At 36.4% G+C, this 25,687-nt stretch overlaps 1 protein-coding gene across 7 annotated transcripts; it reads right to left on the minus strand.

The window, feature by feature from the left end:
• Positions 1-369: 369 nt before the first annotated feature.
• On the minus strand, positions 370-25,592 carry LOC117902026 (dynamin). Of its 7 annotated transcripts, none has more exons than XM_034813095.1 (17): positions 24,720-24,865; positions 22,906-22,979; positions 22,064-22,820; positions 21,838-21,954; positions 21,560-21,788; positions 21,342-21,499; positions 21,170-21,276; positions 20,743-20,936; positions 19,090-19,209; positions 16,404-16,415; positions 13,394-13,399; positions 12,103-12,306; positions 11,949-12,042; positions 11,747-11,883; positions 11,544-11,686; positions 3,922-4,077; positions 493-581 (listed from the first exon to the last, which is right to left on the minus strand). In XM_034813095.1, the coding sequence occupies exons 1-16, from the start codon at positions 24,863-24,865 to the stop codon at positions 3,927-3,929; spliced, it is 2,649 nt and encodes an 882-aa protein (XP_034668986.1). In that variant the 3' UTR covers positions 493-581; positions 3,922-3,926. The 7 variants fall into 7 exon arrangements, with proteins under 7 accessions (XP_034669018.1, XP_034668986.1, XP_034668993.1 ...); XM_034813088.1 differs by lacking the exon at positions 493-581 and adding an exon at positions 25,575-25,592 and having other exon boundaries at positions 3,927-4,077; positions 24,720-25,133; XM_034813127.1 differs by lacking the exon at positions 3,922-4,077 and having other exon boundaries at positions 370-581.
• Positions 25,593-25,687: the final 95 nt, after the last annotated feature.

Genomic DNA, 25,687 nt, shown 5'->3' on the forward strand with positions numbered 1-25,687 from the left:
AATTCATTAAAAAGTAAAATGTAGGAAAGCAGGATATGGAGCTTGGAGGAAAGCAATGCATGAAGAATGCATATAATCAGTTTTCGTTCGATTGCATTAATATGATTAAAATTGTCTTCATATATTACTATTTTCTAGCCGCTTAGCGCTTGTTTCGTCTGTTTCCTTCCAGAAGATAGAAATGTTATTTTTTTTTGCTTCTCGATGCTAGTATTTAATCGGTTGGTTTTCTCGTATATTTTTTTTTTATGTTAAACAAATTTATATATCTTTTGGAAATACTTTTTATTTCTATAAGAATTGATAAGCCGTGAAAAGGGCTTATCCTATATAATTAAGATGCGATAATTCAGACCATTAAATATCAATACAAATTTACAAATTTTTAAATGGCTCAGTATATACATATCATACTCAGTAAATCAGAGACCTGTAAAAATACTTATAAAGAATAATACAACGTGGAGGAGGAATTCAAACGCGATTACATTAAGTCTTCTCAGTACTGCCGACCGTTGGTGGTATTACCATAGTAGGATGGACGATCTGGAAGTTTTGGCGGAGCATTCATAACAGGACGACTGTGAAAAGCAAAAGAAAAAGGGTTACTAGAAGTTCGGCGTATACGATATTAGGAGAACTGATTTATTGTACATGGACACCGCTTTACCAAAACGCAACTCACCAGGCGGGCAGCATTCTTTTGCTTATATTTGAATAATTTAAATAAACACAATATTATCAAGTAAAATAAAAATGTTGGAGAAACCTGAATCTGTAATCATTGTATTGTTACGCTCTGATAAAGATTATGTTTCGTATTTTAAAAGAGGTAAAAATTAACTTTCCGACCTTCGAAAATTATTTACGAAAGCCGTTGTTTGTTAAAAATTAAGTACATGTTCTACATATGTATGCATGTATATTGTAGTCAAATTTTACTCTCATCGAATGCAGGTTAATAGTATTTTTATTTATAACACTTTTGTTTATTTTTGGTACTAAATATTCAACACATTTAATTTTATATGCATTTTGTAATATATAAACAAAGGCATAGATACTTTCTTTTTAATAAACATCTACTGAAGTCAATTTCTTATCTTTGTAATATGCATACATGGGGAAATAAGTATGGGTAAATCCAAACAATTTTGAATCTCAAATTGAAGATCGCGAAAAAAGGTACACCATTAAATTGCATTTTATATCCTTTATCATATAAATAGGTAATAGTTTCCATACAGATTTCTTTTCTATCCCATTTTTGTTATACTCTTAACATTTTTTATTTTATATGTATGTACATAAAATTAATATGTATGTATGTGCATATTTCAAACACTAATATGTTTACAAACAAAATTACCAGAGGCTTGTTAATGCATTTTATTCCCCTCGAAATATGAACAAGAGCATTATCCAGGTTTAAACACTTTTTTCTTCGGTACTAAATAATCAATAAGCAAAAGAATACAATTTTTTAAGTGTAAGAATTTTTTTCATCTGTTCTTGTGAAACATTAGTTGTTACTTTTATAAACTCTGCTGTCATTCTAGTCTTATTGATATTCTGCACAAAACACTCTTTACTAACATTTTTCTCAAATTTGTGAGCCATGAACACTGAGATAATAATCTTGGTGCATGACTTTTAAAAAAACGATGTTCAAACATTGTCAACTTACTATTATTTTTTATTGATTAAATAGGTAGCATTCAAACATTGAACAAAGGCCGAAATTATTTAAAGTTTGCTTCAAAAAATGTTTTCGATGAAAATGTATGGAAAAAATATAAATTTGTCTGTCTGTTTCATTCCGATTTAGAGCTTCTAATAGGGAACGACCCATGTTGCTAGGAATTTCATAAAAAGAAACATCGCTTGGAGAAAGTGGTTCCCTGCATAAACTGATGTATTCATTTTCAGTAAAAAACAACTAATCGAAACTGCAAAATGAACACTAAGAGGGTCAACGAAAACAATGGACTAAAATATTCATCTACAGCGAAAATGACGTCACCCGTCTTTCTCTCAAGTAGCCGTACCGTACCAGCAGCAAGCAAAAACAATTTTTTTTTTCAAATATTAAAGATTTAAAATAAAATGCAATTGCCTCAATTCTTTGCCAAATGTCCCCTGCGTCAATGAAGGTGTGTCACCTTCGGGTAGAAAAAGAGTGTACTTCAGTTTTATGGGTCATTATGACCCAGTCCTGGTTTTATCTTGCCATGGGATATCAAAGCTTTCTTTCTATTCCCGTAAATTTTTCGGCAGAATATAAATTTGGGGCGACATCACGTTTTAAAAAGACATTTCTACTTCCAAACTTAAAAGTAGATATGTCGTTTTTGAAACTCCGCGCGGAGATATGTCCTTTCAGAAGGTCATATGTATGTCCGCGCGGATAAGTGTACCTCCACCTCTCTGGACACTCTTCCTTGTGCCTCCAGAGGGCGCCGTGTCTCTGTCGGAGGGGGGAGGTCGAGCTTAAAGGGCGTGTTGGTGTGAGAAGTAACGTAGATGTAGATAATTTACATACATATAAGAAAAAAAATGTCAACAGATAAAATCCAAAACTTAAAAAAATCATATTTCACATAAAGTACTGACTGAGTACCGGGTATAAAAGTAAAGTCACTTTTGAATCTACTCGTTGACGCTTAAATACGCGCGGAGATATTTCGTTAAGATCTGCGCAGAGTTACATATGTCGCCAGATAATTCGATATGCCGTTTCAGGATATTTCGAAAGTGGTTCGTATAAAATTTGGTTTGAAATCGTACATAGCGACAAATTTTGTGGCATTTCTGGCATGAGAAATGCTAGAAAATCATGAACAAGAAATTGTTAAAGGTTAATTTAAATTTGTTTTTCCTACTTGTCGTTTATCGGTACGAACGACCAGGATAACTTTAAATGTAGGCTTATCACAGAGAATCCAAAAAATACCGGTCTGCTCATCGGCACGGAACTAGATTTAAAGAGAAATAATTTACAACACTGCGGCAAATGCTCAACCAATCAATTCAAGATTTGAAATCAAGGGAAAAGTGTAACTAAAATGTCCCTCATTGCTGCCAAATCCAAACGAAACACATAAGGCCAATAATACAAACAATAAAAACGTCCTTTATAAGATTTCTTATAAATGTCTGAACACTTGTTGATTCGCAAAATGCTTTCATTAAACGTATGTATATTCCCAGATAAACAAACACCATTCTTAAATCATTCACGGCTGACAGAAAGAACAACGTAGACTTAGGACTTGAACTCAAATTTGGACTGCGACAAATGGTTTGCCAGGTAAGTGAGCCGGTGGTTGGCAAACAAGCAAAGCGAGTGCGCTGGGATGGTGTCCCATTGTGTTTGTGTAAAAAAAGATATGTCTTAAACCGCCACCTTATCTTTATTTAAGGTATTAGTAATGTTGTATGTTTCAGTTGAAATAATTTATTTGTTATTAATAAGTCAGTGGAAGCTTCTGCTATACTGATTAACTTATATATGTATGTACATATTTGATTAAATACTGAAGAACATTTGAATTTGTCTATTTAACACACATCATACTATCAATCGTACCAAATTTTTTAGGCTCACAATTTTGTCTCCTAGATGTTTATTACTATAGTTTGTCTGTACGTAGTATATGTGAGAAAATATTTATATTTCATATAAGCCAGCCTACATAATTTCGAATACGAAAAAAAAATAACACTCAGGAACAGGAAAGCTGTATAATTTTATAATAACATGTATAATCATCCTCAGCACAATATAACAAAATAAATTAATATCCTATGAAAGTGATTCCATACTAATAATGATTTGGGAGTTGTTCTCATATCTCCTGGTGCATTCGGGCGTCATGACTTTTCCTTCGTTTTTTTTCGATATAGAATGTTTTTTCTTACTTGTATTACTTAAATCGGGAGGAAAAAACATTGGAAAGCTCATTAATGGCTGCCTGGCCTACGGCTTGATTTACTTGTCCTCGCATGTGCTCCGGTACATAGCGATTGGCCCCAGCCTGCTGTGTGATGGCACCGCCGACTGCTCCAGTGACGCGACTGGAAATTCGTAAAAAAAAAAATGTTTCCACTGATTTTATTTCTATCTTGTATAGACTAGTACACAACTGGTATCGCTACGCTTGAAACCACTTTTCGTGTGTATTTTCATTTATATTTATACCATTTTAATTTGAATGTTACACTGGTACATATATACATATTTAAAAAAGTTAATAACAACACAATGCAATAATCTTTAAATTATACAAATTATATACAAAATACACTACACACCTAAGAATTACAATACGTACATATTAGTATAGATATGTGTGTACATATGTGCATATGTACATATGTATATACATATGTATGTACATACGTATTTATGAAAATTTGTATGTAGGTTTATCGGCAATATATGTAAGTGATATAAATAAAATGTAAGAGCACTTTATGACAAAATGCTTGTTAATTAAATAAAAGTCTAATGCAATGTAGAAATACACTATTATTTTTTTTTTGGTATGTATGTATGTATGTACTTTTGTATGTACTTATTCCATGTACAAAGAAAAGTTTAAAATGTATTTCAAGAGAAAAACAAAGGACTTCAAATGAAGGGCAATTCAAACGAAGGAGAGCTTAATAAAAACAACTGCTTGTGAAAATTTTGAAATTTTTAATTTGGATCTATGCTAATCAGTGTATAGCTATTCCCAAATTTAAAATATGAAGAACTACTATGATCTGCCACGGCTCGGAAAAACAAAAATTTAACTCTTTGACTCTATCTACTGAAAACGAGATCAGACCAAAGCACGTGAAGCAAGTTTTTTTCATTAATACTCGTGTTTCAAAAACTGGAATACTTTTTGTAAAAATTCAATCTTTGCTTCGTTTGTTCATATCAGAAGAAAACGAATTAACATGAAAAGATTACAATTGTAGAGCCATGCAATACCATTTTTACTCAACGAACCAAACCGACTATTTCGGATAGATTTGCAGGCTTAAATGTTGCGAAAAACACCAAAACGAATTTTTGCCCTTAGCCCACCAGTTATGGCGGTCGTTAAGAGGTGTGTCATAATGGTAAAATAATTTCGAAAATCTGTCTTATTTTAACTGTATGTATGTCTTTCTACAGATTGCAAATCTACGAGCGTTCCATTCGACGTCAAAGAAAATATACGATACCTTAAACGACGCTCAATTAATTAACCTATACAAAAATTGTTTTAAATGAAATAAATATTTTTTCCTATTTGTATTGAGTTTTTATGGTCAACATTTTGAGGAAAAACGAGGAGGAACGTTGTCAGACGCGTCGTACGTGTCGCAAATTGTATACACGGTACTCAGTCAGTATATATATATATGTATGTACATTCATATGTATGTATGTCTGTAAACTTATGATTTTTTCGAGGCAGAGTGTGCAGCGAGAGATAATGAAGGGAGGAAGGGGTGGGGGTAGCTACTGCAATTTCTTCATTCTGACTATAACAATCACCCAACCTGATCTTTATTCCGGGAACTGAGATTTTGCTTTTCTCATATTTTCCAAATTTTGGATGTAGCTTTACGCCCCATTTGGTGACTTTAGCTCTAGTACTCTCTGAAAAACAGGCGTAAAACAAGACGGGCAGACGGACCAAGAATATGTGTATATATGTACTTATGTCCTCTGCGTTTCCGGAGGTGTAATTGAAAAATGAGAGCGAGATGAGCGCAGAGAAAATGGATTTTTTTGAATTACTACGACTCTCGCATGTTTTTGTTGTGGCTTCAATTCTGTGATCGTTTTGTTACGAAGCCTTACGAACAAGAGTGCGAACAAAACGATATTTTCATTTTTCGGCTATGGCTCTTTTCAAATTTCAATGTGAGAGTGGCAGCGAGAGCAAAACCAAATACTACGGAGTAGCGTAGCATTTTAAACGCTGCTTTTAGGTTTATTTTCTCAAGTTTCCTGTTGATGAGTCAGCCGGAAAAACACATTAACATATGCATCCACATATGTACATATGTACATGCATAAACAATTAGAACTACATCTGCATATACATTTGTCACGAGAAACATGTTATATTTTTGATAAATGTTTGTGCAACGTTTCTTTAATTTTCTTTAATTTCATTCAGACAGCAACTTAAATTCATATTATTTGTGATTAATAGAGTTAGATGTTGCTACTTCGCACATGCTATTGTGTTACAGAATTACCGACACAGTACGGATTTACTTATGAGCATAAGTTTTTGTTTTGTTTTGCAAAAAACAAAAAGTACAACTGTAACGTTTATTTTAATATGGAGAAACGTACATAGGCAAATATGTATACGTTTATGCACATAAACTTTTGTATAATTTTTCTTAAACTACATATGGGCATTTACACCAAATAATCAATAAAAACCAATTTCCATTTACATAATACTGTACGGATACTATTTGAAAACTTATTAGCATCTAGCTAATTCAACAATATTACATAAATCTTTATTATCTGTGATGAATAGGACCATTTAAATTATTAAAAGTTAATGTTTGAGATGCCAAGCTTTTTTGGCACCTTTTTGGTTCAAAATCAAATATAAAACCAAATCGGGTTAAAACATTACAATTTTTATTACACTGGTGCCTCTTGTTTTTTTCTTTCGCCCGGCTAGATAAATATGCGACAATAGGGTTCACTATGCAACATATTCTGCGAGAGATTGGCATTTCACTATATCCAGCTGACTACGGCAACGTCAGCCGATCCCAGTTACAGCCGAAGCGTCAGGTGGTGAGCGCACTTTATTAAGGGGAGCGCAGCGGAACTGCCGAACATTAGAGGTTACGGAGTTATGGTTGCTGGTTGATCTTATCCAAATCCATTGTATAGTTATGCTTTTATATTTATGTTAGCAAGACAGAAATTACAGCGTTTTTGCTATGGTGGTTTATTAAAGGCTAACAGCCCAAAAAGCTTTTTCGGTATTTGTAGGCACTTATTAAAATTACAAAACGTTCTAAAATTAGTCACATTAAAAAATGCTCGAAAACCCATTTAAGTGTTTCTCCGGTACGAATGCTTTGGTTTTCTTGAACTATCTTGAGTACAAACAATTGAAGAAAATCAACCTTAGCACCAATTGAAGGGCTAATTAAGAAGTAAAAGTTAAACTAAATTGTCTTAATACAAATCCCAATTCATGTGACTTTTTCACTTTAAAGCCTGGTACTCAGATAGAGAGCAGTACTCGGATCAGCTTAACTTTTAGTCGACCAAATCAGGGAATTTATTACCCTTTCCAGTATTCATCGACTTGTCTTTTTCCCGAACTGAGTACTCGTCTTCTAAGCACCTGCTGCTACCTTTTCGGTCGACCGAAATACAGGCTTCAATTTTTATCGTTTCCATTCCAATATCATAACTGATTCGGTCGACGGAAGATTTTGTTAATCTGAGTACTAGGCTTAAACATGATGCAATGGAAATGCCCATATGCAGATTATTTAAATTTGTTTGTACTTTAACATATTATTAGGTATATAATCTTTGATAAAGAGAGAGATAGATATACAGAGTTTGATATATGTACATCTTTAGTATGCATATTGTTACTAGATCTCTTCGTGCAAATAGTTAATATGTATTTTTTTTTGAGCATTTGCCATTCAAATCGGAATATTTCTGACGAATGCATGTACAGTGAATCAATTAAGTTTGAGCACACCATGAGTTTCAAAACTATTTTGACCCCAAAATTGTCTCAAATATTTATGACTTAGATCGGGTCTGGAAAGATGAATCGTGTTGTATATTCCACATTTGGGTTGATTTCAACATAACTAAACTTCAACAGTTAGATTTTGATGCGATTTACTATCGAATACTCTAAGTACTGGAAGATATCTGATATATCCATACGTTTTTTTCCTTTTAAGTCATCCTTTTTTGGGATCAAATAGGTACAAGATGTACTTTAATTTGAAACGTTCAGAGTAATATTCTTCAAATACTTCATTGTTGATGTTATTCAAACAATTGATTTCTTTCTCAAACACCCATATTAGGCAGGCTTCTGCTTTCACTTTCTTTTGCGTTTAACGTTTTCATCAAGACGCGTAATTTTCGTTTTATAGCGAAAATACGATATTTTCTCTTGTTCCATTGCATTATGTGTAGCAAAGATTTTAACATGATGCAACGAAAACCGAAACGGGCTGCTGCAGCTGTTCGCTCGACAATGAAAAGTGTTGTTTAAAACAAACGAAAAATATAAAGTGAAAACCGCAGCCTGCCTAATTATATTGATCTTGGGAAAGAAGTTTTTATAAATAAATATTTGACTGATTTTGAGGTATTTGGGTACTTTATTCTTGTCCTGCTACAAATTGCTCCCAACACTAATTTGACAATTTTTAAAGAAGTTCCAAAACTGTATTTCTTGGTGTTTTGGGATATTTGATCTTCTTTTCTCCGTATAGCGTGTAGTAAATTTTTGTTTAATATCGTTTTCTTTCATTATAAATTATCTATATTTATTTTATAACATTGGGTAGATTTAACAAATTGTATATATGCATGTAAGGGTACTAATAATTTAGATATTTGCGTTAATTTATTTAATATTTTTACTAAATCAAATATCCGACCGAAATAGTTATAAATGGGCATTTTTGCAAACGTTCGCTCAAATTGTATGGTGGTGTGCGTAAATATTTTTGATTCACTGTAAAAATTGGATTGGGATCTTTATTCATACATACATACATACATATGTATATCAATTTGTATATGTACATACATATGTAGGTATGATACTGTATTTAACAAATACTCTTTATATCAATGCAATTTAGATATCTTCAATCTAAGAAGTACTGGTACTAGAACTCTTCTCAAGTGAATTTACATAAATATAACTCAGTGTGCTTCGCATATTACTCTTTTATATGATATTCAAGCGGCGGATATACATACATACATACATACATACTTATGTATGCATAACATTTTCTAATATTCTTTTCAACTTATTCTTTACTACGCATTTTTGCCAGAGGAAGAGTCTATTTCCGACAGGGCCGACAGGTTTTAATTTGATTTGGTTAATTAAAGCGAGAGCGAATTAATAGGTTAAACATAAATTGCTATGTTTGTAATTAGCTGCATATTGTATGTATGACCACCATCTTAGCGACGTCTGTCATTGGATGAACAAGTTGTATTAAGAGTATATGCGTTTAGGATAAGCAATAGTTTAGTATTTTGTTATTATTATTATTATTTTTGTTTAACCGAGTGGATGAACAATTGCAAGAGAAAGAGAAAAGAGATAAGAAAAAGCGCTTGTTAATTTATGATTTGAAAATGTAAATAAAAGAAATAGTCACACTAACCAGACAATGAATTTAAAACCATTTATCCATAGACTAAACTGCCCAATTAATGTTCCGTATAAATACATACATATGAATGTGTCTGTACATAATATTTTAAATGTGGTTGCTCTAGCAAGTAGTTGCTGCACTCAAACTGCAAGAAGTTGTCTTGGTCAATTCTAAAAATCGAATCTATTGGGTATGTGCTCGTAATTAGAAGAAAAAAGTCGAGCAGTTTATTGTACGAAAAAAAACGTACAATCATTTTCTTTTTTTAAGGGTGAATCGCCTACCACATTAGAAACATTTTATATGTACATATGTAGATGTGCTAGTTCTGAGTCTCATATGTACAATCTCTAATGGAATTTTCCATGGCACAACAATGGGACACAAGTCGGGTTGCTCTCTCCAAAATGCAGGTGTTTGCAGGTGCACAGACGGACGCCCATACATACATACATATGTACATCCATACGATTTTCATACACATATGTATGTATATATACACATATATGTACATATGTACATATATACATATATGTATCTATATATATATACTATTCCTATAAATACCTATTAAATTTATAATTTAACAGGCAATAAAACTCCGGCATCAGACCAATACTCTAAAATGTTGAAATACACTTGCACAGCAGTCTGAATTCATTATTTGGTTGGTTATACACAGTCTCTAAGAAATATGCATATGAACGGACAGACAGACATTTCTTCGCTAATATATGTACATATGTACATACATACATATATTCTATATGGGGTCGGTAACGTTCCTTGTAAATCAATTCGACCACTGCTTATAGAGAGTTAGCTGCCATATCGATCAGCATTTGAATTTTTGTGTTTTATGACGGAATATGTAGGACGGCTAGCCGTCGTTCCGCTTGGCTTGACTCGAATCACAATTTTGCCACATTGGTGTCCGGTGTGAGGTTTGAGATTAGATCTGGAAAGATCTTAAGCCTTAAAGCCAAGACGAGGAGCAAGGCAACGTGACCCCGGATCTAATATAGTGAAAAAGGCTTCATTGACGGTCTACATAACTTCCAAGAACCAGATGGATCTCAAAATAGAGACCCATTTTTCCAGCGAACAATGCCGCTTGTATTGGAGGCTCCCCACCAAAAGTCGTCGGAGAGGGACACCCCTCCCTCAGAAACAGTGGCCAGACCGCACGCAACATGGTCGTTGGCAGCTAATGCAGGAGCACTGCCGTCGTAGGACGCACAGAAGGGCCTTCGGCCCGATACAAGAACGATTCAATCTTCATGAAATAAACAGCATTTGAAAGAAAAAACTTTAAAAATGTAGTCTGCACGATGGCATGGTGCTACGATGACTGAAAACTTTACAATAAATAGTCTAAGTTTAACTTTAATTACAGAGCACAACTGCCTGCATGCGGTTATAAAATGCAAAACTTTGATTTGTTTGGATTATTTTTCAAGCTAGGTAGCATCACTTAAATCGATCTAGAAGCCAAAGAGCTCAGATGCGCAAAATGTGCTTTTTAACTTAGCTATAGAATCGTTCAAAGTCAAAGTTGAAAAACAACCCACAAATTATACGGTTTCAAAAAAGTGTTTATGTTTAAGGCTGCTTAACGGAACAGGTTTTCATTGAGTATTAAAACCAATAAATGTACCTACTAAAAGACCCCAAAAACAAAATCATACGTTACATGGTTTCCTAATATCAGACGGTAAAGGACTCGGCCCCAGAAATAAAGTTTATCTTAAGCAATACCAAAGATGTCGCCATTGATTTAGTTTCATTTCTTTTGGAAAAAAGCAGCATGTAGTGGTCCTTGGCTTGACTTTATGTGGAGTAAACCCGACGATGTTAGAGGTCATTGAACATTCTGCATAGAATTACCCACATCGAAATACCGGAATAAATCCCAAATACGGAAAACAGGAAATTTACAAAGGCAGTTAAAATCGGATTATACTAACGAGTCGTAAATTGTGTATTTAAAAAAAAAAAAAAATAAAGAGGTCTCAATCGGCGATTAGACAAAGTAAAAACATATAAAAGACCTAATATTCTTTATAATTAATAATGCAACTAATTCATATAAAAATTACATAAGTAAAGAATATATTCTTTGTAAGAGTACTTACGAAGGTAGCATTGGAGGAGGGAGTGCGCCTCCTGGTCGACCACCAGGTAGTGGTGGTGCACCACCTCCTGGGCGATTGGGAATAGCTGGCGCTGGGCGTCCAGTTGCCGGTGGTAATGGGGGATTCCGCCCACCCAATGAGCCCTGAATGCAAAGTTATTCAGGATAACTTGGTAACTTTTTGACAATGAATAAACAATTTACCTGTGCGGTGGGTGCTGGCTTACGGGGACCACCCGGACTTGGTGGGGACAGACGTGGATTATCCAATCCACTTGGCAACCAATCATTTTTAACCGGGGGCGGCAATGGCGATGACACAGTTGCCATGGACACGTCCCCTTCATTCAAAGAAATAATACGATTCAATAAATTGAAATTTATTGAAAGTATTTTTTATGCTTACCTATAATTTGCAAGGCATCTTTACAGGCACGATACATGCGCAACATTTCCTCTCGTCTTGTTGCTGACTCAGCTGACTCTTCCATCATTTGTGCCTACAAAATATTAAACATCAAGGCAATGGAAGACATAAGATATTGAGATATTATGTTTACCTGATCACCAGACGCATAAAGATGAGCCAAAAGCTCTCCGTTGATAAAGTCCTTGGCATTATTTATGATGAGCATCATAATTGCCTTGGGCACCATATCCCGCGTTGTCTTTGTAACGATCTTCATATACGAGTCAACTAGATTGCGTATGGTTTCGACCTGACGTTCCAACTGGGGATCGGTGGAGCTTTCCTCACTGGTAGACTGTTGTTTGTGTACATATTTCGTTTGGTGTGGGACATTCGTTGTTTTTGATAACAATTTTTATTTGATGTTAATTTTTTGTTTATTAGCGACAAACAAAATAAAATTTAAGGAAAAATAAAAGAAAATAAAAACTGGTGTATGTTAAATCGTAAAATCGTTAGGGAATTCCAAATGGGGTAACAAAATACATAAGTTTCTTATTGGCAATGTGAATGGACTTAGCCGTATGCTTTTAATTTTTCATAGGCCCACATTATTATACCCTTGCAGATGGTATTACATTTAAAGATTCTTTAGATTCTGTTGTTCGTACTGTTTCTATACAAAATAAATATTGTTATGGGTTATTTGGAAAAGGAAAAATGTAGTAAAAGAAAAACAAACAAAAGTAAAACAAAACTAAAGAAAGCTTTCTTAGATATTAGGACAATCAGGCAGGCTCCGTCTTTCCCTTTTCTTTGAGTTATTATTTTTTAGGCACTTAAGAGTAGGACTTGGTGCAAGCAAAAGCTCTAGTACATTTTCTCATCCAAAAGTCCTATGTTATGTTTGTTTTTAACCAAATGCTAATCGGGCTGCCACAGCTGTTCGCATAAAAACGTACAGTGTTTTTGTATTAATTAATTTTTGAATTTTTGAGAAACGTTGTAAGTCGCTTTGAAAAGCGACTCTGTACTCAGTCGGTATATATACATATATACATTTTAAATTTTTTCTACATGTGTCATCTACATATTTACTCACACCAACTCGTCCATTTCCAACTCGTTCTTCTCAACCAGAGCCGCAAATACAGCAGAACGCAATTTCCGCTTTGAAAATTATTTCATACATTTTTCTCTAAAGTGAAAACCGGAGCCTGACTAATACAAAATATTATTAAACTTTCTGTCGAGCTGGAATAGGTCTTTGGTTCAAATAAAATTAGCACACTTTTTTTTATTTCATAATTTACATAAGGTACTCAGGAAAAATAAAACCACCGCAAGGGTATACCCCATTCAAATATACATAACAATAAAATACATCTTTACGTAACGTTGCTTCTATTAAAAGAAACAAACATATCATCAAATAAACATACTTTTTGCTGTCAACGAAGTATTATATTTTTTAGTATCGAGTAGTTTGCGTAAATAGGATATTATTATTTAAATTGCAGTTTATTTTGTTTAGTTGTATTTTATGTGTGGACGAAAAGATAGAAGAAAACAATTGATAAAAAGTTGTTAAATAAAAAAACATGTATATTTCATTAATGCTTCAGAACCCATATTTCCAAAGTTAAAACAAATTTTTGTTTTGTTTTTGGATGCCAAATAATGAGCATACGTTTTGAGTCTTAGCTTGAGTATTTCACACAAAATTTAAGATATGTGAAAATCCTCCTTAAGACAATATTAAAAAAAAAAAAAAAAAAAAACTGGTTTCAGGGGTAGCGCTCTTTTTCACACAAGAATTTTAAACTAAGAATTAATTTGTTTGGGATGTATATTTGGTTTCAAATTGTAAAGTCAGAAATACTCTGGAGGTTGTGCCAGCAACGTTTTAAACTGTAACAGTTTTTAACAGCTCAATGAGATTTTCGGAAGGTTGATCGAACACTTTGAGCTCAATCGTTGTTCCATATATTATTATGTGCGATACCTTAAACTATGCCTAATTTATAATTGCAGAATTGACTAAAGCTCGCTTGCATGTTTGCATTTGTTTGTTTCTCAAATGAAAGTAGTTTGCGAGAATTATGGAGCATACAAATTTGCTGTAGAAATAGCTTTTCTCAGCTGCCTTTATTTTGAGACGAAGTGGATTCCGACTACGAAGTTGTAAGGAAATGGCACGTTTCTATCAGAAATATTACGAGTTCTTTACATTTATTTTACCAGCAAAACCATAAAAAACAAAATTTTTTTAAATAATAATGTTAGTTTAATTTTGTTGCATACAGGCAGGCTCCGGGGTTCACTTGCTTTTTCGTTTTAACCAAAACGTAGTCAAAACGTTTAATTTTTGGAAAAATATGCCATCAGTGTCCTGTTAAGAGCAGGATATAATGCTTTGAAGCCCACGAGTTAAAGCTTTTTTACAAATTGGCCTCTGTTATGTGGAACAGGGATTTTGTCACAATGCATAATAAAAAACGAGAGGGGACGTGTGAGACGCTTTTTACGCGTCACAACTTTTATACCCGGCACTCAGTACTACATCTGCACCTTAGCGGCTATTTGTCAAATTTTACATTTTTTCTTCATCTATCATCTACATCAACAACACTACTCACGCCAACACGCTCCTTTAGCTCGCCACCCTCCCCTAGAAATTAATTAATTAATTAATTAAAATTAATTTCTTCATTGTGGCCATAATAATGCTCCAATCGGATCCCAATTTGGTGATCTGATAGAAATTGTCATTCCCTATGGAATGACGCTTTAAGTTTTCTTTTATCTTAAAAATGTTAGGATTGTGAGGTTTTCGCCCTTTTGCGGGGCGGAAGGGGGCGGGGCTAATTTTTGAAATATACTTGTAACAGTGTGAGCATTCAGAAGTATGGATGCAAAATTTTGTGGCTTTAGCTTTTATAGTCTCTGAGTACTAGGCGCTCATCAGGACGAACAGACGGACAGACAGACATGGCTCTATCGACTCGGCTATTAATGCTGATCAAAAATATATATACTTTATGGGGTCGGAAACGTTTCCTTCTGTGCGTTACATGCAACCGTTATTCGCACAAGTACAAGATACCCTATTTACTCTTCGAGTACCGGGTATAATAATATACATAACTCTGTTTGAAGCCTGCTACGCGGAGATCCTAGTCAGAAAAGAGCCCTTCTCCCGCCCAACCGACTGAAGGGAAATTCAGGAGGGATAGATGTTAGACTAACATCTAACATAAAAAATCAAAGCATGCATTCAAAATAAAAAATAATAATACTAATGACGGGAAAGGTATGTTACCCTCGATTACATCAATCGTTTTTATTTGATTAAATAAGGATGGAAGTTTTATTCAGCTGAGGCCGAGCAGAGCAAAAAGTTTGGACTGAATCCTTTCGGCGCTGGTGTAATTTTTATAAAGAGCACCATTTAAAAGAGCCATATCCCAAAGTTGGACGAACTGTTGAAAGCAGTTAAATTTGGAGGGACCCAAAGGAGTCGTTACCCTTGGAGTAGAAAACGAAATCAACTCCTATGTAATGGAGTGTTCGGAGTTGGTTTTTTTAGGTTGCGAGCGACTGAAGACTTGCAGGTCCCTCGGAGTAACGTTTTTAACGCCTACTTGACTAATACAAGCAGTCTCAAGCCGCTGAATTGGGACTTCATGGCTAAGAGTACTGCTGTTTGAAGCCAACGATCAGCCTCTCAAAGCATTTCCGCGTCTGCCTCAAAAACATCACCATCAACTGGTCGGCATACATCACAACTGTGGTGCAGACCATAAGGCTACCTTACCCACATTCACTACACTGTCGTAGAACGTGGAACCAGAAATGAATGTTCGTCTGGTATTGGGTGTTAGACTGGTAATGGATGCTCGGCTAGCAATGGGTGCTTTGCATTTTGTGGGTTTGACTGGAAGGCAACAGAGTATTCCATTATAAATTAGTTTAAAAAAAATTAAATTCTAAATAAAAAGCTATCAAACCAATGGGACCAAAGCTAAATTTCAGTAAAACCTGAAATGACTCCACACAAAGTTTCGAAAGCAAGAAAGGAATAAGTTTTTTGCGTGTCGGTGATTGGGTAAGAGCGATAAACGGTCAAAATAGTAAGGATTTTCTAAATGTCGGAGGGAAAAATAATAAAAAAATTCCACACAAACTACACCTTGCACAAAATGTTTACTCGCTTAGACCTAAATTTGTGCTCCGTATCTTTGATCCCCCTTCGCATGTTGCAACGTCTTCTACAACCTCTGCGGAAGCGAGCACTTTCCAATTCTCACCTCTTTGGGACTGTCGGACGGACAGACAGGCAAGCGAAGCTTTACCGACTCGTCTTTTGATGCTGATCAAGTATATTTACACATATACACACATCCACTTCCACCATAAAACATTAAATAACATAAATGCTAATAAACAAACCTCTTGTCCTTCCTGTTTGTACATTAGACACAAGCATCATGTCGTAACATTTTACGCCGATCATTGGTAAACGTAATAGCGAGAACCAAGATAGATATGCAAAAAATAATTATACACCATTAATAAATTTCTTTTCTTAAAACGAAACTTAACTTAGCAAAAAATGAAGTAAAGTATGTACAAATATTTTTTTGAATTTTGATGGATAAGTGAAGTATTTTTTTTACATGCACATATTTTCTATATTTTCTTATTCATTGTTATTTTATTTTTTTAGAACTCAATTTCAATTAAAATTGAAGCTAGGACTCAGGGGGATCACGAACGAAACGTGGGAAGTGGGACTATACTAAACTCGCAGTGAGGGCGGCTGGTAACAGGTCATATGCCGATTGTTGTATGATCGAGTGAGTGCTCTGGTCTCCGGCCGACCTATGCCAAGCTATGCCAAATGTCCTCGAGCTCCGCAAAGGAGCTGTGTACTCCTCTTACAGTAACGGAGGGACAAATTCCTCTACATCGACGCCTGGGAAGCCAGGTCAAAATAAGACGGGGGACTCAGGCGACTGCTGCCTTCTTCAGGCAGGAACCACTGCGGGAACAGGTCCGATAAGCCAATCGGGCCAATCCACGTCGGCGAATTCAAAGGGAAAACCGGTAACAAAAGGTGGCAGCCAAGCAGAGCGTCATCGCAGCTGGTAAGCGCTTTGAGACCGGCGAACCTCTGGCAACCCAGGCAGGCAGCGGCGAAGCACAGCGGAGGAGAGGCGATGGGCCAGCACAATCCTCCCGGGCTTCCAGCCAGGCAAAGCATCGCCTACCAGGATGCCCGATAGGCGGTGGCGTCCCTTAAAGAGGTCTACCCAGGGGACAGACTGGAGGCCGTGAAGTGGAAGGATGCCTCCAGCAGACACAGGGCGAGAGCATGGGTCTGCACCAAGCCCAAGAAGACGCAGAAAATCCTGCGGATTCTGCAGTTCTGCAACCCCCGCCGGTCAAGGGGCAGAGGCGCCAGTTGATCCTCTTCCTCAATGTGGAGTCACTTGCACTCCTGAAAGAATCGGAAAGAAATGTGGACTATGGTTACGAAACCATAACCACAGTCCACTACAAGTCCGACTTAAGGGGCAAGCAGATGGAAGTCCAGTCCCAGATGGGCACCGAGCCCATCGACGCGGTGTCGATGGTGTCGGAAGACATCCTCGACAGCTACGAGTCCGAAGCGAGCGACATAGCCATGGTCTTGGGACGCATCGACGTCGGGGAAGTGACATAATCTCCTGAGAGCGATGCCGAAGTTACGATGGTGGAGGCGAGACTCAGGAATGTCCCTGACACTCCTGCAGTTAACCATTGTCCACCATTGTCGGGCAGCATGCGAAGGCTTACTGATTAACATAGCCAAGGGGGGAGCTGACATAGTTTTTATTCAGGAGCCCTGGATCCTCGGAAGGCGGCAAGGTCCCACCTCTGGATAGAAGGCTCCGCAGGAACCGGCTGGCCGAGAATCGAGGTTCAAGCGACATAGAACGGACGACTGGACAAAGCTTCCCCGTCGAAGAAGGCAAACCCAGATGACCAAGGACACCAGAGGGGAAAATCCCGGAGGCTATCAAGTGGTATAAGGAAGGCAAAGCAAGGGCTTGTGGTAACGCATAAACTCTTGGGTTGGTGAAAACCACAGTCCAAGTTTTTGGTGACCTTTGGCGCATGGAGGTAGGCAAGGAGCTCTGGATCAGCTGGCTGACTCTGGTCAGGTCTGCAAGTCCAATCACAGCCAGTGGTGTTCACGGGAGCTATTTGAAATCAGGAGGGAATCGAGGAAGCTCTTCAACAATGCAAATGTAACGAACAAGCAGGAAAGTTGGACCGAAGATAGCCACAGCATCAATCCCTACAAGAAACCATGTAGGGAAGGCGAAAAGGAAGCCATGGGCAGCCTGCTGCGACGCCATTGATGATAACGTTGAGGACTCAAGTTTTCGATGGGGACTGTGAAAGGTATCAACCACACCAGGCCTGCTATGCAACTTGGACGGTACTTTCGCAAAAAGCAGACGAAACCTAATGGTTTCCCACTAACCGGGGTGCTTGGATGTCCCTGGAGACGCCACCGCCGACACGGGGCTAAATCGGAGTGAGGCTGTGGCATGTCTTCACTTACTACCATGGATGCAGAGCATGTTTAAAGGATGCCTCCTAACCGGGAGGTTAGGATCAGGAACGAGCCGAACTAGCAAACATAGGCACACACCCGAAGGTAACCAGGTGGCTAGACAGCGTTCATTCTCGTCATTCTCGGTTGGTGGTTCCAGCGAATCAAACACGAACACCACCAACAAGAAGATACATAGAGAATTTACATCTGCCTCGTTCCTTCGTCTCGCTTATCAGAAAGTATTGATTAGTGCTATGGACGAAGAGTAAGAGAGACGAAGTTACATGCTCAAATAAGAACATGAGTCAAATGGTATGTGTGCAACAGGAAATTTGCAACTACTTGAAATTGAGAGAACACCCGAACGACTGAACAGCATGCTCATCAACGCGGTCCCAAAGTTGAGAGCTAAGTTGTGATTTTATATTTTTATGTTTTTATATTTATTTCTTATGGTGACTTATTTATTATCTCATTTGTGTATTATATATGAAAATAGAAGAAGAAAAACATATTACTCATACGCACCTCGTCCCCATTCTCCTGGGTCTCTTGTTTCTCGGGATAGACACCAGCTCTCAAAAAAGAAGCCTTCCACGACTCCACGTCTTCGACCGTTTCGCAGGAAAGTTCCAGTTGTTTATAGTCCTAAAAATCACAGTGTTGTGCGTAAAGAAAAACAAAAAAAAAAGAAGCGTCCAAGCGCAGAGAACAAATGGATGATAGGTTTTTTTCCCAAGCATATGGACAATGGAACAACAACATGTGTACATTTACAAGTGGTTGAAGTAGATTTTTTTTGTTGGGTTAGTTTTAGTTCCGGCTGCATTTTAGTCATGTAATTTAAGGCATGAGGTCAGTGGACAACTAGCGTGATGTGTCATGAATTGCCGATTAGATTGTTCTTAGTGTTTTGTATGTAGTACTAAAATCACAAATCAAAAATGCAAAAGGAGTTTGCGAGCGCAGTTTTCCAAGCGTGGCAAGCTCCTTGGCTTTTGATTTGACCCAAATGTTGATAAAAACATAGTAATTTTTATCTTATACAAAAAAATAATATTCGAAATCTTTGAACGACTATTTGGTCGAAAGAATCAAATTTGAATAACGAATTTGAACAGAGGAAAGAAAATAATGAACATTTAACTTCGCTAGTTTCTTTTACAAAAATAGTTTTAAGTGGGCACACCTACCTAGAAAATGTTACATTCAAGTTTAAAATCTTTATTTTTAGGCTCTTAAGAATGAGAATATTCTACTTTATTTTTTGGAGCGTCGAATGACGAAGATTTCGTTTTGGCCTTTAATATATTGAAATGTTTTATTTGTATTATTTATTTATTTTTCCTACTTGATTTATTATTATTATTTTATTTATCCATTATTATTGCATTTTTCTATTACACTATCCGACAACATTTTTCCGTTTCGAGCCAAACTAATAGATTTGGGGCTTTAATTCTGCGTTATGCGAATTGTTTGTTTCTGTGTCAGAATTCGGTATTTTCTGTTGTAATGAAACAGCGTTTAAACAGTGTGATTTCACAGAAGACTGGGTGCAAAACTCTAGCTGTTATGGTCTCCGAGAGCTAGACGCTCATCGAGACGGACAGACAGACATAGCTATATCAAATCGGCTATCAATAATATATAGACTTAATGGGGTCGGAAACGTTTCCTTTGTGCGTTAAATGCATACCCTCTTCGAGTACCGGGTATAAAAATGGTGGTTTGGCTCGAAGCGGAAATATTGTATTGAGTTGTGTAACCCTGTGTGACAACTTTATAAATGGTTGGGTATTTTGTTTAGATTTATTGGGTGGGGAGGGCTATGCTCGAGTCCCGTTTTATGAAATATGTAGCTAGTCTGCACCTAAGTTATCCTCACTGCACGCTGCACCGTTTGATAACATTTTTAAAAATTCAAAAAATTGTAAGTTCAATTGCTCTAAAACAATATTTAGAACCAAATTCTGTAATGTAGATAACATTACAATGCAATCACGGGGTTTTCTTTATGAAAATGCATGCAAAACTGCCTTCATTCGGGCGTATGGGTAGATGTGCCCCCTTAAATAAATTACTTTTGTTTAGATTTAGGTATTTTCTCTGTTTTTTTTTTCTTTTCTTTTTTTTATCATTTGGAGTTCATTTTTTTGTATACTAACAAAAATTACTAACCTTATAAACATTGCGCCCGTCAGGACTGAATAAAGCAAAGGTAACACGTCTAGACATTGACATAAAGCCCTGTTCAATATCGCGCAATTTTAAACCATCCAATGGCAACATGAATTTCTTTTCTTTTTCATCCTCATCTTTGTACCAGGAGATGCTCTCAGATGTTAACACAAACCAGTAAGGACGCGAACCGCCTGTGAAAGAAAAAAACAAACTTAATCAGTTGGACAGCAAGAAATACATACTTATACGAATCCTTATATATAACAAAAAACGAGGAGGAACGTTGTGAGACTACTCTTATACCCGCTACTCAACGGCAGCTAACTAATGAACAATAGGAGTGTAGCGTAAGGGCTAATTAAGAGTCAATGCGCCAGCCAGTACGTGTGATATCACCCTCAGATTCCGATCTGTTCAAACATACCTTTCATTATGCCAAGGTTCTGTATCACCATGTGGCCCTTTCTAATAACTTGATTGCCAAGCTGACGAGTGCCTGTTTTATTTGCGTTCTCAGATTTATTCTGAGCACTGTAAAAAACAATTGATAAATAACACAGATACTATGATTTGGTAGAGTTACAAGATTTACGCACTTAGCAAAACCAATAAAGTCCTCGTGATTAGTATTCATGTAAGCCAGCTCAAAATCGATTAGAAGGAGAATTTGCTCTTTGCAACTATGCTCGCGTTGACGTACGTGTGTCGTAATAATGCGTTCCGTTTCCTCACGCAAGCGTGGGTACCGACCCATCTGTGTAAAACATTATATAAGTGAGTTTGAATCAAATTTATGGATATACAATGAACTTACCTTAGCGGTGCACATGCGCACAACAACTGAAAGTTCTTGAACAACGAGATCTACGCACTTGATTACCGGTTCCTTTAGGAGTGCTATTTGTCGCTTCACAATAGCCTCAAAAGCCATGTCCGGGGTGAAGAGACCGACGCGAATACCGTGAATATTGCGAATGGCGAATGAAATCTCTCGCCGCAATTCTTTTTCGTCACAGGCCATCTTAACAATCTCGAAGCGTAGACTGCGCGGAAGAAGAGTTATATTTATATATGTATTTTGGGACCGCTTACCGCTCGTGAAAGATGCGATTGATCTTGGCACCACCAGAGAGCTCGTTTGTATTGACCAAAGCCGATCCACTGCCTTCAATAGTCCGTTCGAAGTCAGACTGAAGCTGCTGTATCATCCTAGATAGACAGAAAAAAGATCGTATGTTAATTCAACCCATTAAAGCTGTATTAACTATTGACTAGTTTTATACTGATTGAGCTATCTTTATAATGATTTTTAACTCACTGGAGCATAGCCTTTGTCTTAATGCTGGCATCGCCTGGTTGGAAGTGCTTGAACTCCTCGACCTCCTTCTCCAAGGTTAGCATCTGCTTCTGCAATTTATCACGCAATCCAGGTAATGTGTCGCGTATATGATTGGTGAGCTGCTGATTAAGAACTCGCTGTAAGTATGGAGTGCCTAGTCGATCAGCCATGTGACGATATGAAGCGTGGCTTAAGAAGAACTTGCGCTCAGCGGCCAACGCTTGGTGAATGTCTTTACGCCCCTCTATATCCTTCTGTGAACGATTGACAACACCAATATAGCCGCGCCGCAGGGGAAGCAGCTTATTTTCGAGGATGTCGCGCGCATCTGTCCCTTCGTCCATGAGATCTAGTTTTGTTATCACACCAATGGTCCGCACACCCTGTGGATCCACCTCTTTGGCCAGCTTGAGAGCATCTGAGTTAGCCAGATCGGTGTTAGCTGGTGTCACGGCCAGTATAAGACATGTCTCTTTGCGAATAAACTGGAATATCATCTGCTTAATTTGCTGCTCAATGTCCACAGGTTGGTCACCAATTGCAACTTTGGTTAAACCTGGCAAATCAATCAGTGTTAGGTTGAGTACGTGAGGCGAATAAACGCGCAAATTAATGGGAATGTTTGAGATGCCTTTGTTACTACCAGTAACACGATCCGTTTCATCCTCGATTTCCTTTCTGATCTCATCAAAATTCGCAAACTTTTTCCCCTTGCAATGGAGAAATTCTCCATATTCTGAAAGCAGATTAGCGCAAGCACCGGGAAAAAGCAAGAAACGCATTACATTTTCAATATGTTGTTAATTTTACAAACTTCTTACCGGTAACTCCGTGGATCAGTTGTAAAATCAAAGGCCGACGAGTGACAATACCGGATCCGCGAGGTAAAAAATCTCTGCGAAATATAGTGAATGTATTAAATATATTAATATATTAAATTAAAATATTATTCAGTGTAATGAGCGTGAGATATATATGATAACATCTTTAAGCCAGGTATCCAGCACCACGAAAACTAAAAAATTTCAGACAAACTTCAAATAAAACGAGGAGGAAGGCTGTGAGTCGCGTTGAAACGCGTCTTTACTTTTATACCCGGTACACAATCAGAATATACACAAACCTTTTCGAACCTTTTTTTCTAAATGTGTCACATCTACTTCTAAATTAATTCGCACACCAACACTAGCCACTGGGTATAATAATGATCCAATCTGACCTTAATTCCGGAATCTCATAGATATTCCAACGTTTTTGGTTTTCTCGTATCTTAAAAATTGCGTATGCTATATCGACTAGGCTATTGATGCAGATCAAGAATATATGTATTAGTATACTTTATACTTTCGGAAAAATTGATTTTTGTGCGTTACGCACATCACTTCGACAACAAATCTGTACACCCCCTAATTCTTGGAGTAAAAAAGTTGAATGCAAAATATGGGCCGTAAAAGCAATATAATTTTGAGTATCTTGTGTCATTGATTTACGTCGAAAGGTACATGCATAGTTCATAAATACATACACATGAATGACTGTGTACATATAGTTGCAAGGATTTTTAACAAAGAATCATATGCGCATGCGAAAAGAAAGTTGAACCGAGGTATTCTGATTCTATGTACTTACATACATACACATACATACATATGTACATACTTATGTATTATGTAACCAGAAATATTCGATGCACCTATTGTCCAGCTTAAATGTTCTAGTGCAATATTTAAATGCATATGTATGTATATAATCATAAAGTAGGTAGGATATATGGAAGTAGAAATGGTTTTTTATTCATGTACATACACACATACAGGCATATACATACATGTACATATGGTTAGTCATTATAAAATACATGTTTTTATTTATCATTCAGCATTAATTTGTAGAATACTACAACAAGGAAATGCAGAAGAGCTTCGATTTTTCCAAAGCGAAAGCATTTGTGCGATTTGTATGTTATTGTGTGTTTTTACATTTATAGAGAACATGAGAGAGCGCGCATTTCGATAGATAAAAGATAATTCGGCGCAACTGCAGGGTATGCTGGCTTGATGTGAGAGTATATTGGTTGGCTTCATTAAACAGATTATAAAAAAATATGAATCACCGATGAAAAAAAAAAAAAAAAATCTACGAAAACAACACTATCTAATCTGATAGGTTGAATTGTGGTTTGGTTAATTGACCTCAAAGATATGATTAACTACATTTTTACATTTTTGTTTGGCCAAAATTATGACTGTATGTTGTACAGGCATCTTGGCATAAGCAAAATCTGTTTGATTAACTTTTAAACTTCGTGCCGGATAACTATAACAACAATAAGAATCAAATCAAATTAAAGAAGTGCTTCAAAGATTCATTATGTATACAAGCATTTGATAAGAATTAACACTTTCATAGAACCATCTGTTTGATGAAGTATGTTTACAAGTGTATTTACATGTTCCGGCACAAAATGAAAACAATTGCTATCATTCGCTTTAATGAGATTTGGACAACATTTATTAAACTGTATCTATCGATCAACCTGCAGGACTGTGGAAAAGTATTCACGCACTTTTTTGATTTTGTTTTGTATGTATATGTGAATGATGTAAACATATATAATTGCACTTGGTTTACTTACTTGCCCACGAAGTTTTCCAGCACGGAACTCTTTCCTGCCGATTGACCACCAACAACGGCAATCTGCGGCAAATCCAATTGCATGTGAACGCCGAGCGATGTGAACGCATCTTGAAGCTTGTTAACAATAGGTATCAAGTTGTCCATAGTGAAGAGAGTGGGGTATCTTTGATTTGGTGTATCGGAAACGGGCTTAATTACGCTATAACGTTATGTCGTAATTTCTGAGTTAATAGCTTCTACGTCGCTGCGCAACGGAGACGCCTACGCCTGCCTTTATAACCGTTCTCTGTTCTAGTTGACCCTTGTCTCTAGATATTGATTTCAATGAGATCTGGAATTATCAATTCTTCCACTCAGAATGTTATACTTTTATTTCACTTTAACAGGCAGCGTCAGTACTGAAGATTTTGTGCTATTATTAACGAAACAGAAAACAACTTTTTAAGCATGAATTATTTATAAGCTCAATATTGTTCTACGGAGAATATTGACAATACACAACTATTAATCCTCACGTAAAAATGACACGTAAACACGATTGTTAATGTAGTCTTTCGGGTTGAATACAATTTAATTTTATAAACAAAAACAATTTCAAAATTGGTGTTTGATCTTAAATGCAAATATACATTTATGAAAATTTATATACACATGTACATGTAATTTTATCACAGAAAAAAAAACCCCTCACAATGGGAGTGCAGGTGGAGTGTAATAATCGATAAAGTATAAATTGAAAATGGTTTGAACCAATTCTGATTAACCGAATGTTTGTTATGTTTAAACAACTAAACTGATTCCACTTTAGCCTTAGGAAATGACTGAGGAAATAAAATACAATTTTTTTACGAACTGATGACCTCCGCCCAAATCGTTCAATGATTTTTTTCAACTAAAATAAGGGATGTAAGAAATAATCTCCAACTACATATACTTGAACGATAGTTGAATGGTATCGAAAATGCC

This window comes from Drosophila subobscura, chromosome A (genome assembly GCF_008121235.1).
Source record: "Drosophila subobscura isolate 14011-0131.10 chromosome A, UCBerk_Dsub_1.0, whole genome shotgun sequence".
Lineage (NCBI taxonomy): Eukaryota > Metazoa > Arthropoda > Insecta > Diptera > Drosophilidae > Drosophila > Drosophila subobscura.